Below are 21214 nucleotides of genomic sequence, written 5' to 3' on the forward strand. Positions count from 1 at the left end.
CTTACCACTGAAGTGATTAAAGGCAGCAAAGTGCTGCTCAAACAAATCTACATGTTAATAATAATGAAATGGTGAGTAAAGCAGAACATAACAAAAGCAGGCCTTCATCCTCCCATCCACAAGAAAGTCCAACAACAAGAACTGTTGTAGCATCGGCCTGCTTTCCAGAGATGGAGACATTGTGAAGAAGGCTGTTCAATCGTGGCTCCAAAGAGGAAAAAGTTACTTTTAAACCTGAATATGAATAAGAATGCGGCATCACCTTGTATTAGCTGATGGAAGAAGATATTCACTCCTGACAGAGAATAAGCCTTAACTTTATCGACTTTAAGCTGCCATGACTGTGGTGACCAAACCACCTTGTGGAGAATTCACGAAATCAAACGTGGAAAACATAGAAGATCACTGCAGGAAAGTTCAACGTTTAGCGCAGACCCAACGGGACTTTTCTCAGTTATTCTTTCCAAGCTCTGTTGTGCTCCTTGGAGAATTGGTCTCATTGATTCTCATCGCTGTTGCCATTGGTGTTGTCATGTAAAAGGCATCCAGGGGCCAAATTTGTCAATGTCATAAACTAATTTTGACATATTAGACCAACCAAGGTAAATCGAGGTAAAGACATTATAACAAATGCACACTGAAAGGCCATGGGTATGCATATGGTTACCAGTTAAACTAGTATGCAAGTATTTTGCTTTCTGAGAAATCAAGCAAGAGGGAAACGTGGCTTTTAATAAGACCCCAGGTGGGATTCATATCAGATAACTTTTTCAATAAGATGGCGGTGAGAATCACTGTGGAATGACTTGATGATAGACTTTCTTTTCTTTATAACAAATTATATTAAATTAGTATTTAATTTGACCGTATAGGTCAAAGATCATTTGCAAGAATATAACTTAAAAACATTCCACAGCAACTATTTGATTCTATCTGATCGTTGGAAACTCAGATCAGAAACTTATTACAAACAAAAGATACAAAGCTTTCTGAAACAAAACAAAAAAATCTTATTTGTAAGTTGCTTAAAATCATTGCTTTTGCCTGCAGTATTTCCAAAAGACTTTTATATATGCCAGAACAAAGCAATAGGAATCATCTCTATGTTATTCTTTGATTAGATTAGAAGAATGCAAAGTTTGGTGAAAAATTTATGTTGAATCTTTGTGATATTGAGGGAAATCTCCAAAAGAGGAATTCATGCATTTCTGCCGTGCTTCTTTAAGGAACTATGTGCTTGTGTTGCAGTTTCATTGTATATTTTATGTTGTTAATTGACAAAAGAGTTGTTGAATGTGAGTAATAATGCAAACGTATAACATCAAAATCTCCTTCATGACAGATTCATGACAGATTTCCCATCGCACCCTTTTCTGTTTTGCAGATCTGGATTACAGCCGAGAAACAGGGTGTAAAAGCAGGAACTTTCTTCTGGCCATGGTGCGTTAGTACTAAATATTCCTGAGTTGTTCCAAGTATCCCTGCTTTTTATACTTTTTTCTTCCCTCAATATAGTTATTAAAGAGCACAATAATTAGAAGATAATGCCATTTTAGGTATGGTTTTGGTATAATAATACCCTTAAAAGTTAGTGTTTCAGGTCAAATGTACCGTCTATGTTAAGTAAAGCTGTAAGATAATGGGTTTGTAATGTTTAAGACGTTGAACATAGGATGAACTCTTAAGGGAAGCAGGGAGATTGATATGGAGAGCCATTAAAGTAATACTCTCAATCTCATATGGTGACTCAAAGTGATGTAGAGATTTTTCTAGACAGTCATTAAAAAAAAAAAATCCTAAAATGATCACCTCACATTTTGTCCTGGATGACTGGAACTCACTGCTGAGAATGGTGGATTTAGTGTTTACCCAGAACCCTTTGCATTGTGCTGCTGGCAGTTGGTATAGTTGGCTGAATAGAAGGTGATGTTCCTCTCATCTCCTTCATGTATTCTGATGAGACTATAATCCCTTTTCAAGTCATTGTTTAAATGCTTTATTGGAAAATAAGCGAGTGGACTCTTCTAGGGTTCCAGGCGTTAGAGCAGCAAATTCACTGAAACTGAGATAGTAGGATTAGGGCTGCTCAGGTTGTACTGGGGGCATATGCTGAATCTGAAAATAATCTTACTGGTGGTATAATTTGGCCCTTGGCTCTGAGGGTGTGGAGAATCTTGGGATAATTTTCTCGATGGAGAAAAGACGGCGAGTATCTGATATAGACCGGGCGGGTATGGCAAGAAGGCTATGGGCTTGTTTACCTGCCTGGGGTTTGTCAGATAAGCATTTATTGCAGCTATAAAGAAGGATGGGGAGATGGAGGCAGATAAGGTAAGGTTGATTAATTAGGGTCAACCTCTCCTCTCATGGTAGTCAGTAGACAGGGAGTTTCTTCTGTAGCGTTTTGGCTTAGAGTTTGACTGGTTAAAACAGGGATGGCCAAAGTTGTATCAAAAGGGCTGGTGCTCTCCATGTTTAAACTCTTTTCCTGGTTCAGCCTAATTGAGTCAAATTAATGGTTTATAGCTGGCGTCTGCAGAACATTATACCCCACTGACTTAATTCAGCCTTTTAAAAGAGCGGTGTTGAAACAGGAGCATATCTAAAATATGTCCTGATCATCGGAAGAGAAGCACTGAAGATTAGTCACTGGTACATTACGCATAGGCTAACCACAGGGGAGTTTAATTACTGCAACGACTGCATTTCTTTACTGTCAGACAATGAAGAATCTTTTTATCTTTCAAATGCATGGCATAATCACGGATCCTTAATTCACTTATTAGAGGATGAACTGCTGGAGGTCTGTTCAATGGGAAAGGTCGCACTCAAGTCAGAGAGTTTAGGACATGAGATATAAAGAAAAAAACAGGAGCCAACCGAGCCAAAACCCAAGAATCACAACAGCAGCACACAGTTTCTATCATATAAAACATTTCAATTCCTCAACCTGATATTTCTTTCCAGGGTGATTCCTCTTGAAAGAAGGATTTTGACCATTCTCCGATGGCTGAAGCTTCCAGATCAAGAGAGGTAGTATTTTCAACTGTTCTTCGGATATTTCAGTCGTGGTCATGCTGTTGGAACGGCAGAAAAAGACGTTGGTTGTAATAATTTAATGAAACGTACCCATGGTCTACTTTGGTGGACAATCAATGAGCAGAAAAAAACTAAGCCAGGTAGGAATTTCAGAGAAAGTCAAGTGTTGAAAACAGTTATTAAACAAAGATTAAGGCCATTAAGGAAAACAATGAATCAATTAACTAAACCCATACCAAATGTCAAATAGCAAATGTAGAACAAATTATGACTGCTTAGGCTAACACACATTTCATATGAAGAAGTACTTGGTGTTGTGAGTGAACACATTACCAGTTTAACTCTAGTTTGGTTAAAATGTATCAATGGTCCACACAAAGGAGGACACAGCCATCATTAACAGCAATTTATTTAATGGGACTACTGGTAATCGTTCCAAATACCATCTTGCACCATGAAACATGCCAGTCTAAAATGATCAAATTGATGGTTACTTTGTGGTCCTTGATAGGTTTACATGTAAACTTAATCCCAACAACGGACAGGTGATGTCCAAAAAAACCAAAAAAAAAACAGTGTTACTTCAGGAAATCTGACATGAACAGTAACATAGACAAACGCAATAAGAGATGATTTGAGCAGAGGTGGATATGACAGAGTCCTAAATCTTGTTAATCTTCCTCTGATATTTTATGACAACCAGATCATTGCTGTCTTGCTAGTTTTGCTGTTTACTAACCTAGATGTTTTGCTTGTGACTGGAAAATGATAAAATCTCTTATTTTCATTTTTGCATCATATATTATCTTGCTGGTTCCATAAGTAGCAGTGTCCAGTTATGGCTCCGTTCTCTGCGTGCTGCAGTGCGGCAGACTGGAAGTTAGCCGGTGTAATAATATAACGCCTAAATATCCAGCTCCAGTGGAAGTTGCTCGGTTAGAAAAGTTGGCGAAGCACTGTCTAAATTATAAGTTACAGTCTTTTTATTTTCAAATTATAATTATTGTGGTACAAGCCTAACATTTAGGATAATTGTCAGTTGTACTCCTTCAGCACCTGTTCAGACTTAAAACAATCTGAAACATAAGTGTATTTTTTTTTATAATTAAAAACTTTGTTGATTTTAAGGGTAGTGGATATGAAAGCTTTACCAGTTTGTAGATGCAGACAGATTTAGCCTTTTGTACCTCTTCAAAAATCTGATTTCTTCCTTTGTCAGTGGACTCAAACATTCCTTACAGTCAAGTATGTGGAAAAACCAATGGACTTTGGAGTGTTTCATGTTTTGGGTGCCACAGCCACAACAAATCCACAATTCCCTTATAATCAAGAATTAAAACCCCTATTTAGTTTGAAAATCTATAAAAAAAAATATATTTTATTTTAGGTAATAAAAAAAGGCATTACAGAGAATATGTTATTAGTTTGGAATGATGACAGGAACTGAGATGCTGTAAAAAATAAAAAAAAAAAAAAAAACACAGTGGAAGATTTTGTCTAATCTTACTGAACCCCGGATGGCTTTATCAAAGATGTTTGATTAATCCGATCATTCTTTAATCTCCAGGCCGTATGTTTATGCAGTCCACTCAGAGCAGCCGGATACCTTTGGTCATCGTCTTGGACCACTCAGCAGCGAGGTACGTATGAGACATGAAAGATGGATCCAGTGGCTCTCTAGGTTTTCCTAAATCACCTTTCTCGTCCTCAGCTGGACAACCCCCTGAGGGAAATCGACAACATCATTGGTCAGCTTATGAATGGTCTCAAACAGATGAATCTGCACCGATGTGTCAACGTCATCATTGTGGGAGATCACGGTACTGGCTGACTTCTTTCTGATTCTGATTCATTTATGACCGTTGTCACTCAGTCACACCTGGTAGAGAGGCGCTCCTACACATCACAGGGTAGGGTTGCTCTAGCCTGGAGATACAATTAAGGGCCGAAAAAACCCATAGACTGACCAACAAGTTCTTTTATGAGCGCTCGTACTGCCCTTAGTCACAAACCATCATGGGTGGAGAGCCATAATACTCTGATCAAAAGCTGTTACTGGTTAAATGTAATTAGCAATAGTTTGATTTGATTATGAATTTCTAAAATTTACAAAAGACACTTTACTGAACTGATTTCTTTGTTTTTTTTATTGCAAGTAACTTGGGCTGATTTAGAAGTAACACCAAATGCATGTATGTGACATCATTTTCTGACAGGTATGGAAGAAACCCACTGTGACAGGACAGAGTTCCTCAGCAGCTATCCTCTAAACTTAGATGACATCATGCTCATCCCTGGCTCCATTGGTAGAATACGCCCCCGTGACCCCAAGTCAACCACATGTACGATTAGAAGGATTGGAAATAAGTATATGGTGTAAAACAGCATATACTTATTTTAAAATGATTATGTTTTATTCTAAAATCCAACAAAAAAAATCTGTATGAACTCTTAATTTTCATGTTTCAGATGACCCAAAGGTCGTGGTTGGAAACCTTACTGTAAGTATTGCAACCAAAGAGAGTATAGATTAAGTTTGAGCAAAAGTTGATGCATTTGCTGATCTGTGGAGGACACAAAACTAGAGTTAACATGTTCACCTCCAAAATTTCTGTTTCAGTGTAAAATGCCTTCTCAGCACTTTAAACCATACCTGAAGCAGCATTTACCCAAGAGGCTTCACTACGCCAACCACCGCAGGATCGAAGATGTCCAGCTGATGATGCAGAGGAAGTGGCACATTGCTAAGTAACCAGAGACAAAGTTGTACTGCGATGTAGGACGATATTAAAGCACGGATGACTGGAGATTTTGCTGTAGATCTAACATTTTAATTTAGAGCTTTTGATGGATGTAGACTCAACATGATCAAATCGGAACACTGTCTTATCTTGTAGATCAAACGATAAATCACATTTCGCTTTCTCCGTAAAAAATCACATAAATCGGTTCTGCTCGAATGGCACTGAGTTTCAGTGGTGAAAATAAACTAAATGTTTTTCAGGAAGACGCCAGAAAAACCCAGAACTCGGTGTGGTTTCTTTGGTGACCATGGCTTCGACAACAGGATAACCAGCATGAGGGTACTGAACTTTTGCCTCATTCTGCTTTGACATTTTTCTCCAACCGTCTCAATGCACATGAAGATATCAGGTAGAATGTTTGACCCCCGGAAGAAATTCAATTCAATTCAATTTTATTTATATAGCGCCAATTCATGAAACATGTCATCTCAAGGCACTTTACAAAGTCAGAATCAGTCAGATTATACAGATTGGTCAAAGATTTCCTACATAAGGGAACCAGTTGATTGCTTCAAAGTCCCGACAAGCAGCATTCACTCCTGAAGAAGCGAAGAGCCACAGGGAGAGTTGTCTGCATTGTCCATGGCTTTGCAGAAATCCCTCATACTGAGCAAGCATGAAGCGACAGTGGAAAGAAAAACCACCCATTAACAGGAAGGAAAACCTCTAGCAGAACCAGGCTCAGTATGAACGGTCATCTGCCTCGACCGACTGGGGGTTACAGAAGACAGAGCAGAGACACAAGAGAGACAAAAAAGCACAGAAGCAAACATTGATCCACAGGTCACCGTGAGGGACATCCCAGACATGAATATTGCACTGCAGAGATCGAGCTGGGAAATGTGTGCATGGGTTTGTTAGATTTCGGCTAAAAAGGCAGATTTAAAGAAAGCTGGGTTAAAAAAAATGTTTAGCATTTTTAAGTAAAGTTTTGTGAATTAGACTTGGACAATTGTTCTTGTTGTACGCAGACGATCTTTGTCGGCCATGGACCAAGCTTCAAATTTCAGAAAAGTGTGCCAGAGTTTGACAATATAGAGCTATACAACGTCATGTGTGGTAAGAATACTTTTTTCCTTTGGATAAAGAGCACTGAACCACAACTTAGTTTGATTCTCAAATTGTTGAATTTATTTTTTTTTTCAGTTGAGCGTTGTGAGAGAAAACCCATGAAGAGTTATCAGAAATGAGCTTTTCGTTGATATCTTGTTAGATACCTATAAAATATTCCAGAGCAGTATATTTATTTGTGATCATACTTAATGTGTAGGACTTCAGAAAATAGGACATCCTGTTGTCGCTAATCATTAGTGGTATTTATTTTGATAAGATCCTTCTAATAGACACTTGCTTCCACACACAAATGTTCAGCTTTAGGTGAACATTTTCATCCATTTACCTTTTTTTTTATTTGCTCTTCCCATTTGTCTCCCACACCAGACCTGTTGGGGTTAAAGCCAGCTCCTAACAACGGGACACATGGCAGCCTGAACGACATGCTGAAGAATCCACCGTTCCAGCCCACCTTGCCAGAGGAAGTCACACCTCCGTCACCTGCATCCGACCCCGACAACGCAATGACTCAAGATCTGGGATGCAGCTGTGAGGATGAGGTCTGAGGAGGGCATAACTATGTTAAATACATAAGTCAGAAACCTGCATTTTATTTTTATTCTGACCATGCGTTCTTTTGAAATCAGTTGCCGTATGTCTGTTCTCTCTATCCTCCTCCAGAACAGGGTGGAGGAGGTCATTGAAACCTTCACCCCTGCACCCGATGGGATTTACAGCTACAGTGAGTTTCCTTTCCTCCGTCAATGTAAAGTATAAGAGCTAGCGACAGCAGAGTGTGTGCATGCTGGGAATGACAAACGCTGAACTAGTTCATATGAAAAGCTACTGCCGTGTAAAAGTCTAAAAAGCTAAAAAAAAAAATACATTATATCTCAATTTAATGCTACAACATGCAACACGAATCCAATCTTTTATTCTTTGTCTTAACTACATTTGTTTTGTTTATGGTCACAAAATAAAGCAAAAACTTCACTGTGATATTTCATTTTTAATTATGTTCCCTGCTAAACCTGGCCTAGTTTTAATTCTACAAACGTTTATGTTTTAATAACCATTCCTCATAGTTGGAAACTAAGGTAGTTTCTACTTTATTAAAAACATTTTAGGTATTTTATTGTGATACCTTAGAAAAAGTTTCTGTGTAACACAAACATACGTTCCTTTAGAAAAATGCTGATTTTAGACCAGCGGTTAGGGGAGAGCAAAGCATGAAGAAGGAGCGCATGACCTGTACAATCTTCATGCTGTCAATTTCTTACACAATGTTTGGGGATTTGTTGCGCAACGTATCCATTAGCACATCTACAAAATCCTTACCTGGTTTGCTGGAAGTTGCAAAGTTTTAGAGTGTCTTCGGGTTGCTCAATAGTATTCCGATGAAGGTGACTGAGACATGTTACAAAAAAAAACATTTTCCCAACCTTACCGCAAAATGCAGGAAAAAATAGTTACAGTCAGTAATAGACAGCATTCATGAACATATGCTGCTAAATGAACTTTGTGCCCTGCCTCATGCAGTCAGTTAGTCAGCGCTAGCCTCCAGACAGGGAAGACACAGAGACTTGATTTTAGTTTTCATTTTCTCAAGACCACCTTAAGATATATCAGAAAGGAATTACTTACCCAATTAGGAACACAAATTGAGAGTAAGTCAACCAAACCTCCTGTAATTTACTTTGTGTTTATATATTTGCAGACAGAACCCATCTTCCGTTTGGTCGGCCGGCGGTGATGTTCAACACTCAGTACAGTCTACTTCATCATGTGGAATTCATCAGTGGATACAGCAAAGAGCTGGCAATGCCACTCTGGACAGCATTCACGCTGCCCCAAAAGGTACAAACACACACACTCTGTGGCATCAGATTATACAGATTGGTCAAAAATTTCTTATACCAAGAAAGCCAGCAGATTGCATCAGGTCTTGACAAGCAACATTCACTCCTCCTGAAAGAGCGTAGAGCCACAGGGAGAGTCGTCTGCATTGTCCATGGCTTTGCAGCAATCCCTCATACTGAGCAAGCATGAAGCGACAGTGGAAAGGAAAACTCCCCTTTAACAGGAACAAAAAACCTCCACCAGAATCAGGCTCAGTATGAACGGTCATCCACCGACTGGGGTTACAGAAGACAGAGCAGAGACACAACAAGAGAGACAAAAAGCACGGAAGCACACATTGATCCAGTAATCTGTTCTACATTAGATGATAATAGCGGGTGATCTGTCTTCCCTGGATGATGTCACAGCTAACAGAACGCCAAACCAGGCGTACCTACTATGAAGAGAAAAATGACAGAAAACAAAAAGTTAAAAAATGAAATAACACGCAATGCAAATATCTGGGGCTGCTTTTACAAACATTCCCAGAGTTCTTTTAGAGAGTTCCTTGTTTGAGCTTAAAGGCTGGTTCACTCGGCAGGATTTTAAAATAGTCGGCCAATTTTCGAAGCCTGAGCGACACCACACGTGGCGATAAGAAAAATCCTGGATAAAACAGGTTTGGTCGTACAGCGTGCGGTCAGACGGCGAGCTCAACACACCACGAACAGTTTTTACTTTAGATCATTCAGATGTCAGACGGGAAATCTTGCAAATCCTCTCAAGATCAAACGTGAGTTTAGAGTGAACAAACATGGACGACCAGGAAGAATAATGGCAATAGTTTGTGGATTGATTTTAACAAAGAAAAAACATAGCAAAAAGAAAAGCTGTCAAAGAAGCGGCGACGACGCAACTGGGGGCTCCACTGTGAAAGGGAGATGAGTCGCGTTTATTTTTTCTCTCTTGGGGAATCCCTCACCTCGCTTTCTGCTTAGCTAGACGCCACATTCAACAGGCTGCTGGCTTGATTGTCTTCTGGGGACACCACACATGGTAGGATATCGGGGAAAAACAATCCAACATGTTGAATATCCCATTTTTGAGGTTGGTGCAGTCCTGGCATTCCACTGAGCGGACCCGATCGCTCTTAACACACCACACACGGCAGGATAATCTCTTAAGATTATTTTACGACACACGCTGATAATTGATGCCTCTCGGAAGGGGGTGATCAGGCTAAAAAATCCTCCCGTGTGATCCAGCCTTAAGAGTTATTCAAATAGTCGCTCATACACTGCGTGTGTGAGAGAGCGGCGACTTAACATTTTACAGCAAAGGTACAATGATTATAGAGTTTAGCAATCAGCTTAATTGGGTGTTAGCACTATAGAAACACCGGTCTCTGGATATATCCCTGAATAATGTAAAAGTTCAAAGCAACGCAAATATTTCCAGAAAGTTTAAGAAGATAAAACAAAGAAACCTGGCTGTGATCCATTCACCTGATCCGTTCATTCCTGATATCTGCATGATCTGGTTCTCTCACAGCCTGAATTAACAGCAAACAGGTTTGAAAATGCCTTTTAGATAAATCTTACATCCCTGTGTCTTCCTATGACTTCATTTGTAAACGCCTCGCTGATGTTGAAAGCACAAGAGTTCAAAGTACGACTTGGAAGCATTTACCTGGAACATCATCCGATGTTTTCTTTTCTAGCCCATCAGTTCCTTGCCAGTGCAGAACGGATTCGGTCTGTTTCTTGTTGCTTATGTACAGTTTTATCAGGAACCTTCTTCCCACCATTTCCCTTTTTTTGTGCCTAGAAACAGGATAATATAGTCAAATCAATAATCAGCTCCTATTATGCTAATTATAATAATCATAATTAAAAAAACAGAATACAGGTTAACATTCTGGCAGTTTTGATTAGGCAACATTCATTCAGTCAAAAGAAACTGTACCAATGGAGGCAAAAGCTATGTCGTCAGTGGTGATGTCTTTCTGCACAGTTTCAAATTAGCCAGACAAGGAATGAATGTACAAAAATTATTTATTATTGGCTTTATAATTTTAAAACAGAAAACTTGTAATAAAGGTCTTCCCTTATGTCCTGCTTTCTCTAAAAAGTGGTGGACTTCCTTGTCCAGTTTCTGACTTTTAGCCTTCATCTAATTACAGTGGGTTATTAAAACCAAGCTAGAGTGTGCTAATTACACATTGCATTGCTGTTTTCTTGACTGACATCATGTTTGAGTTAAGGCATAAACTCACGTAAACATAAATACCTACTGAAGCGGAAAGACACAGAGACTCTGTGCAAGTGTGAACACATATGTTCCCCTGATGTTTACGGGAACGTCCAGTAGCATCAGGTTTACAGAAACGGCTGCTCACGCATTGAGCTTACTGAAGTATACGCTTTCATACACGAATACCTCCAAAAACACTGAGGCATTGATGAATGTGAAGCCAGAAGTAACTGAATTGTTTTTTTCACTGCCAATTTCTGCAATAGACATTATTTATATTGCAATTAATGTTTCATTTGGGAGATAGCCTAGTCCTATGGCTACCTTTAAATATAGTGTCTGTTTTTAAAAGGAGTATCTGGCTCCCATTCCGGAGGTTTCTCCCTCTGCCAACTGTATCCGAGTCAACCCGAGAGTTTCGTCAGTACACAGTTTGAGCTGCACAGCCTACAACAAGAACAGCCACCTGACTTATGGCTTCCTCTTCCCCCCAGGTAAAGCTGCATGTTAGATATAACATGTTCTGTATAAAAAAAAAAATAATTATTATTTCATTTGCTTGTTTTTACTTGATAGAGACGATGCACAATCCAAGCGTTCTAATAAAGTTTTTATGTCAACAGATCTGGCAACGTCTCCAGAGTCCAGATATGATTCTTCGCTCATCACCAACACTGTTCCCATGTACCCTGCTTTTAAAAGTAAGTCATTGTCTCAGAAGGCAACAGTGAAAAATAAGGTTTAAATGACCTCCTTTGATTTAGTAATCAAAATGTGGTTATTTGTGACCAGCGCTATGCGTGTAATTTCACGATATCCCTTCTAGATAACACACATAACTGTAAAAGTTTTGTAAAAAAGCAGTTTTGGAAAAACATGTGCCATGTGCCTTTGTCGAATGATATTAAGATTGGGTTCTTCTGAAACAAACACTTCAGGCGTTTTTTTTTTTGGCATAAAACAAAGCAGAAATTTGCATAGAAGCATCCCATGCTTGCTGCTAGGTGGAGAATCAGTGATGCAGTGGAATTGTTTCTCTTCCAAAGCCCTGTGAACCTTTTTAGTGAACATTTGAAATGTAAAGGCATTTTAAATAAACAGCTGGTGCCCAATTCCAGAAAAATTCAAATGGGTCTCCCTTTGCCCCTTTTCCATTCCAGGAACGTTCAGCCATTACCAGAGATTTTGAAAGCGCTCCGCACATTTTGACACTATTTTACAGGAGTAATTTAAATATCCTGGGCTCCTGGACAAAAGGTCCTGGTCTGAGGGAAGGACCAAAATAAGAGGATATACGTGAGCTGTGTGTTCTCCATCTTGTTTTGTGAACCAATGGTGGGATATGGGCTTCTTGGTTGGGCTTGCTTGTTTGGCCTTTGATTTCTTATTACCGCCACCTGCTGGATTGGAGGTGTAGTTCAGTTTTCTTAACAACTTCACAGTATGTCTTTAGGCTGGTTTAAATATATTTTCTGTGGCCTTTTAGAGCAATGAAAATGGCAATACACACAAATTACCCAGGATTCCTTTTACCTGGGTAAAAAAAATACCCCAGGTATTTAAATCCTGCTAAAACTCTTGGTAGAAAATGGTTAATGACCCAATGCAATCTCAGCTCCCAGACCTACAGAGAATCAGCAAGGTGAGGTTTGGACTAATTTAGAGGTTGTGTAAAGACGAATGGTCAAACATTCCCGTTTTGATGCTCCAACCTTGTGAAATGCTATAGAAACAATCTATGTGTGTTTTTATTGGTCAAAGGTCTACACCATGGGTACTGATGTGTGTTACACATTTTCTATAAAAAATATATTGCTCAATATTTTCACCGCGTAATCAATGTACTCAAACCAGACCTCTCAACTTTTATCAAAAGTTAAGGGTGAGATTATGTTAATTCTCGGGGGCGTGGCTGGGCGGGGGCGTGGCTGATTGGACCCTGGAAGAGAAATCTCTTTTTCCTGACTTTGATAAGAAAATATAGTAGTTGATCGTAAAAGGCACAATATGAATTATCAGATTCACATCCAGGCAATAAAAACACTACAGATTATTCTGTTTATCCATGTTGGTCTCACTGGTTTCATCAAGCCTGTACGGTCCAACCTCAGCCCACCGAAGCACCACAGGTTCTGTGTCGTTAAAAACAAAAGAGCATGAAACACAGCTACTGACTCTCCTACTGATTTTAATTGGGACATTTTGGAACAAGTGGAAGGACATTAAACGTAGTGATTCCCGTTTTGAAGGCTGGCCGCTGATGAAAGCCCCTGGCTCCGTGGGAAGGGAGGGGAGATGATCAGTAAGAGCGTTGAGGCACAGAAACACAGTGCACGTAGTTTAAAAAAAATGCAGAATTAATAAGAATGAAACTTATAAACAGACTAAGTGCCGTTTTAGACTGCATCTGGTTAGCAGATCTTTTTCCTGATCCAGTGTGCAGCCATGACTAGTTCTAAATGAAGGCTTCATCTGGGAGCCGCTCTCCCCCCTTGCCTCCTTCTACGCAAAAGGCAGGGTTTAGACTAAGCTCTGGATTGACATAGCTGTGAAACGGATCATCCGCAGCCCAGATGGGCTTTGTTATTTTTATGCGTGAGAAATGCGATGTGTTGCGTGTGAGTGTGTGAAGTTAGTGAAATACGTGTGTCACACGGTCAATGCATGAGAGTTGAGAGCTGACAACCTGAAAGGTTGGATTTCCCAAAAATGTTCTTAAAGAGGCCAATCTATTATGATAAATTATACATTTATTTGAATTTGTTTCTTTTTTTTTAGCTGTGAACCCTCATTTAGTGTGAATTACAAAATCAACAACAGGAAATAGGGAAAATTGCGAGATGTAGGCCTCTTTTGATAGCTGCAACTGAGTGGTTGCACCTGTCAGAGGTTTTTCATCTTTTCCAGTAACCCAGTTGCTGAGTTGTTGTCTTTCCCACAAACACATTCCTGTTTTTAAGGCGACGGAGACTTGAGTATCCTTCTGTTTTCCGTTGCATCAGTGACATTCAGTGGTGTCACATGAGACAAAGGACGTAAAGGCGGTGACATCAGGTCTGAGTGAGAGCATACTGATACCCATTGTTTATGCAGAGAGAGAGGACTTATCAGGACCCAACACAGCCGTCCTCTTTGAACCAAAGTGCAATTCAGCCACAAATAATTTATTATTGTCATCAGATCCCTTCGTGCGGAGGGCTTTGCTGATCCCATATAAACACTGTAAAATGTTTTATTAGCCTTTTCCTCTTCATTTAAGTCTGTGAGATTTAGCCAAGTCGCATTAAACAGAAATTTGGTGACATCAGGTCTGAGTGAGGACAGGCTGAAAGCCATTGTTTACGTGGGGAGAGAGGACTTATCAGACGAAACCCTGACGGTTTCTGAAACGCTGCTTTATGTACGCACAGATGATTTATTAATGTCATCAAATCTGAGTGCATGTGTTGGGTCAATCGGGTTTTATCCTCTCAGAGAAACGCTGCAAAACAATTTTTAAAGATTACATTTCGGTGGACGCACCACGTGAAACTTCAAACACATGCTCCCCGTTTTCTATTGGTTTTCTAGCAGTCCCTTTTTGAACAGTTATCATATTGCAGACTGGATGTAGCAACATTTTGCCATTAATCTTTGGGTCGTTTTTTTAAAACCAGAGCATTTTATGTGATGCTTGTGGGTTTGAAACACTTAAAATGGTCCATGCTGCAAAATATTACAACAGTATTAGCTAATAACAGGTAAATACATGGTTCTTTCTGAATTTGTAAAAATGTCAAGTTTTGTTTTTTGGTCAGCAGTTAAAGGCTTGCATTTCTCCTTTTACCAGTGGTGGGTAGTAGCCAGGGATAGTTACTCCATAAGAAAGAAAGAGTACTTTTAAGAGGAGGTTTATTGCACAGTATTGTCTGACTTTTTGACTCAATAATAAGTGATTCACTAATAAAGACTATATGCACATTTACGCCCCTCATGGAGTGTTGTAGGCCAGTGCAACCAGCTGTTTTAAAAAAAGAAAAAGAAAAACTTGGAAAGATAGTGTTTTGTAGCTTTGTGTTATGTGTATTTGTGTATTCTGATCTGCCTCATCAAAAATTTAATTATGGTAAAACATAATGATAATAATAACGATTCTTCATTCTTGATTACTGTGTGGTACTTTATACTTCTATTTGAGTATTATTTTATCAAAGTGATGCTTCTCTCTAAGTACTGCTCTGGCCACCTCTGGTCACTTCACTGAATAAAGAACAGTTGTAATGTAATGTTGTAACCAAACAGACACATATACACATCCACCCAGTTATTGGTAAAAATGAGGCTTTTTGTACACAAGCTGCCTTATGGTAACATTTTTTTTTTTTTGTCTGCTGAGCCATGAATATACAGAAAACTGGACACTGTCACCGCAAATAGTTTGGCCTCTTTAGACATTTAGGTTATCTGCTTTATAAACTGTTTTCAAAGGCTTTTTTTGTGAAAAATTGTGATTTGGAAATGTGTGTAAAAAATACATTGTTATATATTTCTGCCTATACTATACCAAATACTTTTCAACACTTAATTGAGTATTTTGATTTCCCTTTTTTTGTATTGAGTTATGCAAGCTTGAATTTACTCTTACATTAGTACAATTTATTGGCTTCTCCAACCATCTCTGTCCTTTACACATTTTTCAAGTGAATTTAAAAAAGCAGTTATACACAACATTTCTAAGCAAATGAGAATATGCTTTTTAATTTTCTCTCTTTCTATTGTGTGTGTGTGTGTGCAGGGATATGGACTTACCTGCAGGGGACGCTGCTTAGACGTTACAGTGATGAAAACAATGGTATCAATGTTCTGTCCGGGCCAATCTTCGACTATAACTATGACGGCCTCCGAGACACCACGGAGCAGATTAAAGAGTACGTTTCTCACAGCAGCTCTTGAACGTAACACATAGCTTGGCTACACTGGTCGATAATGCTACCCCACATTTCAAAATGATAAATGTAATTTAAAAAAAAACAAAAAAACATGCCAAATTAGGTGGAAATATTCTAAACTGTTTTAAGTAGAAATGGCAGAATAAAAACCATTACTGCACACAGCGTGTATTATGTATCATGTGCATCTGTTTAAATATACTGGCTGATAGAGACACAGCAATTATTACTTGATATAAGACTCCATGAGGTTCTTTTTTAATATTTTCTAGTTGTTTTTTTTAATTAAACAAACAAAAATAAAGAAGCAAGACTTCATGCAGATATTAACTGAAACAGAACCAGAACATCAGCCATGAGATCCTTAATGAATCATCCCAGACTGTTGTAACTTCTGTTGCCTAGTTACCTGCATACTGCTAAACATACTTCCGATTTTAAGCAGATTTAATTAATATTTGTCTACAAGGATATTCAGTTCCTAAAGCAAGGTATTCTTTGTGTTGAGACCGCAGGTCCAAATTAGATGAACCACTTTAAGCACAACATATTGTGTTCTCATTTTAACCCTTGACTGCTGAAAAAAGCCTTAGATTTACACCTGAAATTTGACTTTTATGTTTTGTTTTTTTAAATCTTTTTTTTTAAGGTTTTCAGTGGACACGCCGCCCATTCCTACCCACTTCTACGTTATTGTGACAAGCTGCCAGGAGATTAACCAGACGGTGGATGAGTGTGACGGGGCGCTCAAGGTGTTTTCCTTCATCCTTCCTCACCGGCCAGACAACAGTGAAACCTGCAATGTAAGTTCAAGCTAACGCCAGCAGGAAGCAGCATTTCTCCAGCTTTCATGCACAGTACAAGCTTTATTCACATACTGCCGGTTAAAATGAGCAGAATCGACATGAGTATTGCACAGATTTACCAGAATTTGTTATTAATTTTATATTTTGTGAAATAAATACTTACTATGGAGATTATGACAACACCTATAAGAAGGGGATAAGACAAAAAAAGCTAAAAAGTTAGTGAAAAATTTGATGCTTTAGCAGAGTGTTTACTTAGATTAATGATGAATTAGCAGGAACTATGATACACATATGGATTGAACCTAAAATTGATCTCAAATTCGTGTTTTTCTTTCAAGACTTAAATGTTATGTCTTGTTGTTTTTCTTTGGAGTCCAACACGAAACTTGTCTCGGCTTGTTTTGTGTCTGTGCCGACACTTTATTTTTACTGTTTTCCATGTTGCACTGAGGTATACTGCCAAACTCGAAACCTGTTCTAAGTTGTATTTCTGGATTGGACAGTCAGCTGTGTCCTAATTTCAACACTAACGATGGTGCACTCCATTTTCAGATTTTCAAGTTTAAATCATCTCAACCTAATTTACGGGTGTTTCTGCCAGTAAAATGTCTTACATTAAGCTATAGGCAGAACCCATAGTGAGCGAGGTAAAGCCAAGCGCAATCATGCTGTCAGGTGCAAAATTTTGCTAAATCAGCTCCAAATAGCCTGAGATTTTAGAAAGAAAATTTAGATTTGCAATGTCATATGCAAACGTGACGTTATTATCTCATTGTTAATGACAAATGCAGCAGAGTGACTGTCATGTGATTAGCTCAAAAAAAATACTTCACTGCTGACGGTGTCATTGATGCACAATGCCATTTGACACTATCAGAAATGACTCAGAGACACATCATACATCATTAGAACTGTCAGTCAGTTAGTATGTCACGTGCTCTAAGAGCACCACAACCTGACCAGAGAAGCAGAACATTTAAGTCACATTTGACACAGAAGTGACTCATTTCCTGAAAGTTGCTTTCCTGCTTAAAATCTATACACACTGCAAGGTCTGGATCCAACTGGAACTGTTGACACGTCATTATATTTATTTAGTTTCAGCCGTATCAACAGTGGCCATTCCTCTGCTATAACTATTTTTGGTCATTTTAAACCAGTGTTGAGCTTTAAAGCATTTTTCCACATATTGATCATCTGTGAATGGTGATTTCAAGTCGTGCCACACATTTTTCCCATTGCACGTCTGACTGTATATTCAGGGTTGACGTCCCGCTAGAAGGTGAACCCCCTCTATGCCACACAATAAGTGACATTTTCTTCTGTCGGTACAATAGCGCCTTTATCCAACATGCAGTATGTATGTAACCATTTGCTATCTGTCGCTCCATTTCGCAATAAGGCAATGCTTTGTGTTGGACTGTCACACACAATCTCAACTGCAGACACGGAAGTTAGTGGATGAAATTTGAGAAAACATGGGGAAGTTCCAAGCCGTGTAGGTAAAAGAAGAAATCCTTATCTTGTGACACAATATTCAGCTCTTCCTCCTATCTTGATGACTTCAGCTCTAAAGAGTTTCTTCAGTTAGGTGCCTACGGTAGCGTTCCCTGATGAGGTCACTAGCAGGTGTACGTGACACACACTTTCACCCGATTGTGATAGCTTGTCCATCCTTTGCATAGTGATCGGTTATCAAAGACATTTCCTGGTTTCTGTGGCTTAATTTCTGAACAGGTTTCGCACGTTCCTTTTAAATACACTGTAGACTGTTCTGATGTTCCACAAGATGATTCAGAGTAAAATCCTTTGTAGAGCAGTCTGTGACCTTTCTGCAAACAGTTTAAATTTAAGTTGGCTGTAAAACGAGCAAAACCTTCAAAACGGAGGGGGGAAAAAATGAAAGAGCTGAATAAGCATAATTAGATTTTTAAAATATGCTCTGAAAAGGCATATTTTCGTTTTGAATTTTTATCTGAGATTGCTGTAGGAATCCACAATATTGAAAGAAGGGGGAAAACGCCCCAGTAAACTTCAGCATTTGAAAAACGTTCAGTAAATTCCAGGTGTAAAAAAATTGTCTGGCTTAGTTCAGTCTGATTTAATTTTAGACAGCGAAGGGGAAAAACAGATGCGTGGCTTCTTGTACGGTGCGTATAAAACATTTAATAACTTTATTAGGAAATTCAGCCCACCTTCTGCAGATACTACTTCTGTCAGATGACCTGTAATTTGAGGCCCCTAAGATTATTTCCAATGAAGCCAAATGTTTACACTCTAAAGCCACCTGCCATGAGCTTCCAGGTACAAGGCATGCCTCGATCTGAAAACTTCCAAAGAAAAGGATTTAGATTTTAAGTCTTTCACTGTGAGAGCGTGTGTTGCACTTTAACTCCACCACCCCTATCCATGAAAGGATATTTGACCACTGTGTTGGTGCCTGCACAGAAACTGCCTCAGGGGACACCTTTCAACAAAAGGAAGCACATTTTCAGAAACAAACCCAAAATACTCTCACAAATACCTACAGGTGCTTGGATCCTGGTATATACAGACCCACTTCCATACAGAAAACTCATATTATTATCTTCAGCTGTCACTTTATACATATTGCCACACTGCCATACAGGGCACTATTTTAAAAAAAGTAGTGACCATAGTTACTTTTGCATCTTTTATTTTTTTTATTTTTTTTTTTTTTGTGAAATGTGCAACACAGCTTGTTCTCCCAACTTAAACACAAAGTTGTATTTATGTGCCAGAAAGATGAAAAAAAATGTTCATGTGGGTGGAAATAAAAGGCAGACTACTCTGGAATTAAAGTTTGACATTACTGCAGAGAGTAGACTCCAGAGACACAAATAATACAATAGTAAAAATAATATATGCGCAACATAGCAACACCTACTTCGACATTTTGAAAATTGTTTGAAATTCCTTTTACACACAAATACATGATTTTCAAGCTGTTTTCATAAAGTGATATTTATTTCAATATGCATTATTCCCATGGGGAAAATTGGTCAAATTTGCTTGAACAAAGCATGCAACTCATAAAAATACATAAATAAACTGATTAAAAATATAAATTGTAGAATTTAATCATGTTGTTTTAAAAATGTCACATTTTAACTAATATTTTTTTTGTTTATAAATCGTAAATCAGTGTGTACATGCTTTTAAAACGTTTGCTATCTGTATGTCAGACCAATAAAATGACAAATTAAATACAGCCTTTTTACAGAACAACTTTGTTTTACAGAACATCAAAACTCACTATTTCAAAGAACTAAACCGTGTAAAACATTTTATGTGCTTTAACGTCTACAGATTTTACAACCCAGTCACAAAGTTAAATAAAGCCACTTTCCTATTTGCCTATAAATGAGCTGACAATGACTCATGTACCACATGTCAACAAAGCAAAAAATTCCTTCCCAAAGTTCCCTGTGAGCGAATACTAAAGGTCAACCTGCTGGTTGAGCCTTTGGTTAACCAATGGGTTGACCTTTGAGAATAAAAGCTAACTTGACTACTATTATTTCCCTGATATTGGCAGTTTATCTTAGAGGTTTGCCGTGATGCTGTTGATGCAGCTCCCAGACAGGATTTGAACCCAGGACCTTCTCTTTGCTCCATTGTTTGTTTACTGTGATGGAGAGGCGACATGTCCAGGCTGTACCCTTAACCCATGTAACTTCTCTATATGACTTGTGCAGTTGAAGGACTTTAATGTCACAACTGCACATTCACAATGTGCATTTGAGCCAAGTTTCATTCCAAAGCTCTAAACAAAAACAGAAAACAGACGAGAAACATTAGAAATATAAGTATTTGTGTAGCACCAAAACAAAAAAAAAAAACATTTTATATGCACGGAAAGATGTGAGACAATAAATAGCGCAAGTATTGATAAATGTCATCCTTTCAACTGCATTTGTTTTCAGCTGATGTTTAGAGGGGAGCTCATATTATCTCAACTCCCCAATTAAACCCTGGCTTCAAAGAAAGGTAAAGAAATACATTTTAAAAAGTAATGCTACATTACTTTTACTACTTGTATTTGGAAAAGAAAACTGTTGTCTGACGTGTTCTGGAGTTTCCGCTGAAATGCAACACTAGGCTTGCAAACAGTTATTAGGAACACATTCAAATTAAGTGGAAACATTGTACATTATCAATCTATCCAACTTTGACGTGTCCTTAGAAGCAGAGGATTTTTGTTGTTCAGATAAAATTCCACATAATCAAATATGTCTTTAAATATGCTACACTGGAACTCCTTATTCCCCAGGTGGCGTTGACAAAAGCAGAGGCAGCACTTTGAAATTCATTTGAAGTTTCAACGGTTAACGGCAACAACTTGCAACCACAAAAAAGTCTCAAGAGCCAAATAGGCAAATTTCAAAGGGCTTATGCCTCAAGCAGTTGTTCTGGGTAATTACCTAAACTTACAGTATCTGGGATATTTGTTGCAATATAAAATAAC

General features: G+C 38.5%; 1 protein-coding gene across 1 annotated transcript in view; it reads left to right on the forward strand.

The window, feature by feature from the left end:
• Positions 1 to 21214, forward strand: part of LOC105916449 (ectonucleotide pyrophosphatase/phosphodiesterase family member 2) — a 43054-nt gene that overhangs the window by 16517 nt on the left and 5323 nt on the right. The window contains exons 9-24 of the mRNA XM_036145500.1: positions 1385 to 1440; positions 2968 to 3033; positions 4607 to 4679; positions 4751 to 4859; positions 5256 to 5381; positions 5509 to 5540; positions 5660 to 5787; positions 6044 to 6122; positions 6815 to 6902; positions 7284 to 7456; positions 7578 to 7638; positions 8614 to 8753; positions 11341 to 11482; positions 11612 to 11689; positions 15763 to 15895; positions 16566 to 16719. Of these exons, the coding sequence (XP_036001393.1) occupies positions 1385 to 1440; positions 2968 to 3033; positions 4607 to 4679; positions 4751 to 4859; positions 5256 to 5381; positions 5509 to 5540; positions 5660 to 5787; positions 6044 to 6122; positions 6815 to 6902; positions 7284 to 7456; positions 7578 to 7638; positions 8614 to 8753; positions 11341 to 11482; positions 11612 to 11689; positions 15763 to 15895; positions 16566 to 16719 (1638 nt within the window). The remainder of the gene's footprint in view (positions 1 to 1384; positions 1441 to 2967; positions 3034 to 4606; positions 4680 to 4750; positions 4860 to 5255; positions 5382 to 5508; positions 5541 to 5659; positions 5788 to 6043; positions 6123 to 6814; positions 6903 to 7283; positions 7457 to 7577; positions 7639 to 8613; positions 8754 to 11340; positions 11483 to 11611; positions 11690 to 15762; positions 15896 to 16565; positions 16720 to 21214) is intronic.

This window comes from Fundulus heteroclitus, chromosome 13 (genome assembly GCF_011125445.2).
Source record: "Fundulus heteroclitus isolate FHET01 chromosome 13, MU-UCD_Fhet_4.1, whole genome shotgun sequence".
Taxonomy (NCBI): Eukaryota; Metazoa; Chordata; class Actinopteri; order Cyprinodontiformes; family Fundulidae; genus Fundulus; species Fundulus heteroclitus.